This window comes from Somniosus microcephalus, unplaced genomic scaffold (genome assembly GCF_052327205.1).
Source record: "Somniosus microcephalus isolate GS21.2 unplaced genomic scaffold, FLI_Smic_1.0 unresolved_chr1, whole genome shotgun sequence".
Taxonomy (NCBI): Eukaryota; Metazoa; Chordata; class Chondrichthyes; order Squaliformes; family Somniosidae; genus Somniosus; species Somniosus microcephalus.
In genome coordinates, this window is record NW_028225179.1 from 157,965,595 (window position 1) to 157,971,594 (window position 6,000).

Genomic DNA, 6,000 nt, shown 5'->3' on the forward strand with positions numbered 1-6,000 from the left:
AATCCTTTCTCATTACATAATACCCAGTCTAAGATGGCCTGATCTCTAGTTGGTTCCTCGACATATTGGTCCAGGAAACCATCCTGTATACACTCCAGGAATTCCTCCTCCACAGTATTGATACTAATTTGGTTAGCCCAATCTATATGTAGATTAAAGTCACCCATGATAACTGCTGTGCCCTTATTGTACACTTCTCTAATTTCCCTTTTAATGCCATCCCCAACCTCCGCATTACTGTTTGGCGGTCTATATACCACTCCCACTAACATTTTCTGCCCCTTGGTATTTCTCAGTTCTACCCATACAGATTCCACATCATCCGTGCTAATATCCTTCCTTACAATTGTGTTAATCCCTTCTTTAACCAGCAATGCTACCCCACCTCCCTTTCCATTTTGCCTATCTTTCCTGAATATTGAATACCCCTGGATGTTGAGCTCCCAGCCTTGGCCACCCTGGAGCCATGTTTCCGTAATCCCAATCCTATCAAATGCGTTTACCTCTATTTGCGCAGCTAATTCAGCCACCTGATTACGAATGCTCCTCGCATTAAGACACAAAGCCTTCAAGCTTGTTTTTTTAACGCTCTTAGACCTTTTAGAATTATTATTTACTGTGGCCATGTTTGATTTACACCCTTGATTTCTCTGACTGCCACTTGAGTTTTTCTTCTTCCTGTCTTTTGCTTCTATCCTTGTTTCCCTTTCCTCTGTCTCCCTGCTCAGGTTCCCAACCCCCTGCCATTTTAGTTTAAACCCTCCCCCAGAGCACTAGCAAATACACCCCTAGGACATCGGTCCCAGCCCTGCCCAGGTGCAAACCGTCCGGTTTGTACTGGTCCCACCTCCCCAGAATCGGTTCCAATGTCCCAGGAATTTGAATCCCTCCCCCTCGCACCATTCCTCTAGCCACGTATTCATCTGAAGTATCCTACTATTTCTACTCTGACTAGCACGTGGCACTGGTAGCAATCCTGAGATTACTACCTTTGAGGTCCTATTTTTTAATTTGCCTCCTAACTCCCTATATTCAGCTTTTAGGACCTCATCCCAGTTTTTACCTCTATTGTTGGTGCCTATATGCACCACGACAACTGGCTGTTCACCCTCCCCTTCCAAAATGTTCTGCAGCCACTCTGAGACATCCTTGACCCTTGCACCAGGGAGGTAACACACCATCCTGGAGTCTTGTTTGAGGCCGCAGAAACACCTATCTATTCCCCTTACAATAGAATCCCCTATTACTGTAGCTCTACCCCTCTTTTTCCTCCCGTCCTGTGCAACAGAACCACCCCTGGTGCCAGGAAGTTGGCTGCTGATGCCTTCCCCTGATAAGCCATCCCCCTCAACAGTATCCAAAGTGGTATATCTGTTTGAGAGGGGGATGACCACAGGGGACTCCTGCACTACCTGCCTGCGCCTACTACTCTGCCTGGTGGTCACCCATTGTCTTTCTGCCTGTGCAACCTTTACCTGCGGTGTGACCAACTGATTAAACATGATATCCATGATGTCCTCAGCATTGCGAATGCTCCAGTATGTATCCAATCACAGCTCCAGCGCCGCAATGCGGTCTGCCAGTAGCTGCAGCTGGACACACTTCCTGCACCCATGGTTATCAGGGACACAGGAAGCGTCCCTGATTTCCCACATAGTGCAGGAGGAGCATACCATGTGGCCGAGCTCTCCTGCCATGACTTATCCTTTAATTAATTTAAATTAAATTAAATCAAATCAATACCACCAATTACTCTATAATTAAATGATATACTCAAGGGCCCTTGTTTACCAACAGTCCCCGTTACACCACAGAGAGCTTAGAAACTATAAACCACAGAGTTTAAGTTTGGAAAAAAGGTGAAAGAGAGAAATACTCACAAACCAATCACTTACCTGGTTTCTGGTGATGTCACACTTCGATTACTTTTTACTTCTCTCTCTCCCGCTGAGATTGGTAAGCCTACCTGGTCTGCCGCCTCGGTTTTGTAGTCGCTCCGCCACCACCTCGCTCCACCCAGGTCCGCCGCCGCTGTGGAGCCTACCTGGTCTGCCGCCTCAGTTTTGTAGTCGCTCTGCCGCTGACTCACTCCACCCAGGTCCGCCGCCGCTGTGCGGCCTACCTGCTGCTGCCGCCTCGGTTTTGTAGTCGCTCCGCCGCCGCCTCACTCCACCCAGGTCCGCCGCCGCTGTGGGGCCTACCAGCTGCTGCCACCTCGGTTTTGTAGCCGCTCCGCCGCCGCCTCGCTCCACCCAGGTCCGCCAACGCAAAGTGTCAAGTTGGATTCAATACTGGCTCGGAGGCAGGAAGCAGAGGGTAATGGTTGATGGGTGTTTTTGTGACTGGAAGGCTGTATCCAGTTGGGTTCTGCAGGGCTCAGTACTAGGTCCCTTGCTTTTTGTGGTATAAAGCAATGATCTAGACTTGAATCTAGGGGGTATGATTAAGAAGTTTGCAGATGATACTAAAATCGGCTGTGTGGTTGATACTGAAGAAGGAAGCTGTAGACTGCAGAAAGATATCAATAAATTGGTCAGGCGGGCAGAACAGTGACAAATGGAATTCAATCCAGAGAAGTGTGAGGTAATGTATTTGGGGAGGGCTAACAAGGAAAGGGAATACACATTAAATGGTAGGACACTGAGTAGTGTAGAGGAACAAAGGGACCTTGGAGTGCCTGTCCACAGATCCCTGAAGGTCGCAGGCCAGGTAGATAGGGTGGTTAAGAAGGCATACAGAATGCTTGCCTTTATTAGCCGTGGCATAGAATACAAGAGCAGAGGGGTTATGCTTCAACTGTATAAAACACTGGTTAGGCCTCAGCTAGAGTACTGCGTGCAGTTCTGGTCACCACATTACAGGCAAGATGTGATTGCACTAGAGAGGGTACAGAGGAGATTTACAAGGATGTTGCCGGGAATAGAGAATTTTAGCTATGAGGAAAGATTGGATAGGCTGGGGTTGTTTTCCTTAGAACAGAGGAGGCTGAGGGGAGACCTTATTGAGGTGTATAAAATTATGAGGGGCCTAGATAAAGTGGATAGAAAGGACCTATTTCCCTCAGCAGAGGGGTCAAAAACCAGGGGGCACAGATTTAAAGTAATTGGTGGAAGGTTTAGAGGGGATTTGAGGGGAAATTTCTTCACCCAGAGGGTTTTGGGGGTCTGGAACTCGCTGCCTGAAAGGGTGGTAGAGGCAGAAACCCTAACCACATTTAAAAAGTACTTGGGTGTGCACTTGGGATGCTGTAACCTGCAGGGCTACAGACCAAGAGCTGGGAAGTGGGATTAGGCTGGATAGCTCTTTGTTGGCCGGCGCAGACACGATGGGCCGAAATGGCCTCCTTCCGTGCTGTAACTTTCTATGATTCTATGAGTTCTGTTATCCGGGCATGGGGTGCATCACACACTACCCGTACAGGCGCAGCGCACAACGGCCCACTGAGAATTCACCTTCATTTCACAGACGCTCTCTTGTTGCTTAAACTCAAAATCTTCAAAAGTGGTTTTCTTCAGCTTCAGAGAATGTAGGATTGTGTTCATTTTCTCCGGCCAATCCGCTGCCCCCGGGAGAGACCCGCCCCCTCACTGAGTGACAGGCTCTCCGGCCAATCCGCTTCCCCCGGGAGAGACCCGCCCCCTCACTGAGTGACAAGCTCTCCGGCCAATCCGCTTCCCCGGGAGAGACCCGCCCCCTCACTGAGTGACAGGCTCTCCGGCCAATCCACTTCCCCCGGGAGAGACCCGCCCCCTCACTGAGTGACAGGCTCTCCGACCAATCCACTTCCCCCAGGAGAGACCCGCCCCCTCACTGAGTGACAGGCTCTCCGGCCAATCCACTTCCCCCGGGAGAGACCCGTCCCCTCACTGAGTGACAGGCTCTGCGACCAATCCGCTTCCCCCGGGCGAGACCCCGCCCCCTCACTGAGTGACAGGCTCTCCGGCCAATCCACTTCCCCCGGGAGAGACCCCGCCCCCTCACTGAGTGACAGGCACTGCGGCCAATCCGCTTCCCCCGGGAGAGACCCCGCCCCCTCACTCAGTGACAGGCTCTCCGGCCAATCCACTTGCCCCGTTAGAGCACCGCCCTGTGAACCCGCCCCCTCACTGAGTGACAGGCTCTCCGGCCAATCCGCTTCCCCCGGGAGAGACCCGGCCCCTCACTGAGTGACAGTCTTTCCGGCCAATCCGCTTCCCCCGGGAGAGTCCCGCCCACTCACTGAGTGACAGGCTTTCCGGCCAATCCGCTTCACCCGGGAGAGACGCGCCCCCTCACTGAGTGACAGGCTCTCCGGCCAATCTACTTCCCCCGGGCGAGTCCCGCCCCCTCACTGAGTGACAGGCTCTCTGGCCAATGACCAGGTCATTGTCACTGGACACGGGCTCTTCTATTTCAGCCTGTGAATCGCACGCAGACGGGTCGCGGAACAGACTCAGGAATTGGTCATTGACGGAACCTTCATGCGGTTCCTTCTGAGAGCGAGTGAAGCTGGCGGGCCTTGGGGAAGTGTGGCCAATGGCCGCGGTGGGAAAGCAGCTCGAGTGAGCCGGACCGCGGGAATCCACCGGAGACACGGCCATGGAGCGCCACCTTCCGGCTGTGGAGCCACATTACAGGCAGCGAGCTCACCGGCTTCCTGCAGTTCTGACCAAGGCTCATCGACCTGAAACTCGGTTTCTCTCCCTTCACATGCTGCCTGACCTGCTGAGGATTTCCAGCATTTCCTGTTTTTATTCCTGCCGGTCACACCTCATTCTGGACTTAGCTGGACATTTTGCACTGCCGCACAAAAACCAATTTATTCCCCAGATTTCGTTCATTGATTTGTTTTTGTTCGTAATGAATTTGCATCCAACCAGCGATCACGTGGTTTCAGAGCAGTCTCATCATCTTTATTACATTCATTAATCTAACAATACAAACAAAGCGAACGAAAAGAACAAAAATGTTGCCGGACAAAAACTTTAAAGCAGGAAGTTCAGGCGCTGCTTACTGGTCTGTCAGGAGCAAGATACCCGGGGATGTCGTGGAAGAAAGTTCACGGGCACTGTTGTTGACCACACATTGAGATCCAGATCTTACTCAGGCCAACAGAGGCAGGTAAAGAAGAGAGGAAAAGAGCATCAATCACACAGCGGCATGGAGTTTCCCAGCAGAACCAGGGTGTATTCCAGCAGATGCATGAAGCACACAGCAGAGGCAATCAGCATCCCAGCAGAAGCAGGGTGCTCACATCAGAGCCAAGACACGTCCCAGCACAGGCAGGGAGGTAAAGAAATGAAACAAAGGTGCTCTCTTCTTCTGTATCTGCTCGAAGCAGGTTACATTTCCGTATTAGCAGAGACATGGTGTGAACAATAATATAAAAAACAGAATCGACTAATACAATAAACCTGAATTGGAAAAGGTGTTTCAGGTGTAAAACGCCTCATCCCGAGTTCTGATGAAAAGATTCACATTCAAACCATCAATCGGCTTTTTTCTCTTTACAGATACTGACTGGTCTGCCATGCACTGCCGGCACTTTGGCCTAGAAATTGGGTTGTTTGCGCTAGCGGTTCGCGCCTTCAGAGACCGAGAATTGGGGCGTTGCCTAATGTTGGGGCGGGCGCAATGAAGATAGCGACAACTCCCATATTGACTATACATTTAACGCCTGTGCTAAGTGTTTGCGCGCGCCCGTGAGCGCAAGCACATAATGATATCATTTCATCGTGCAACGCCTTTTAGGGGCGCCTGAGCGGATACTGGGTGGCGCCCGGAGCCTTAACGCCTAGCGCTATTAGTGACAGTTCGAGGGAGCGTTAGCAGGCCCTTCTCGGAGTCGGGGGCGCTATTTAAAGGGGACAGCTCTAGTATAGAAGCTTCAGCCACTTGGCCTGTTCATTGCGATCATTGGTGGAGAGATTTGGGGAGCTACTGTGGAGCAGAGTTTTTGGATTTTAGCATTAGAGTACTTGGAACCCTCAAACCTGTCTGGAGCAGTTGGAGCACTAGACC

The 6,000-nt window shown here is 51.3% G+C and overlaps 1 protein-coding gene across 1 annotated transcript in view; it reads right to left on the minus strand.

Moving 5' to 3' along the window:
• LOC147096350 (nuclear factor 7, ovary-like) overlaps positions 1-3,542 on the minus strand; it is a 28,818-nt gene extending 25,276 nt beyond the window's left edge. Inside the window, exon 1 of the mRNA XM_085973809.1 lies at positions 3,442-3,542. Coding sequence (XP_085829935.1) covers positions 3,442-3,542 — 101 coding nt within the window. The remainder of the gene's footprint in view (positions 1-3,441) is intronic.
• Positions 3,543-6,000: the final 2,458 nt, after the last annotated feature.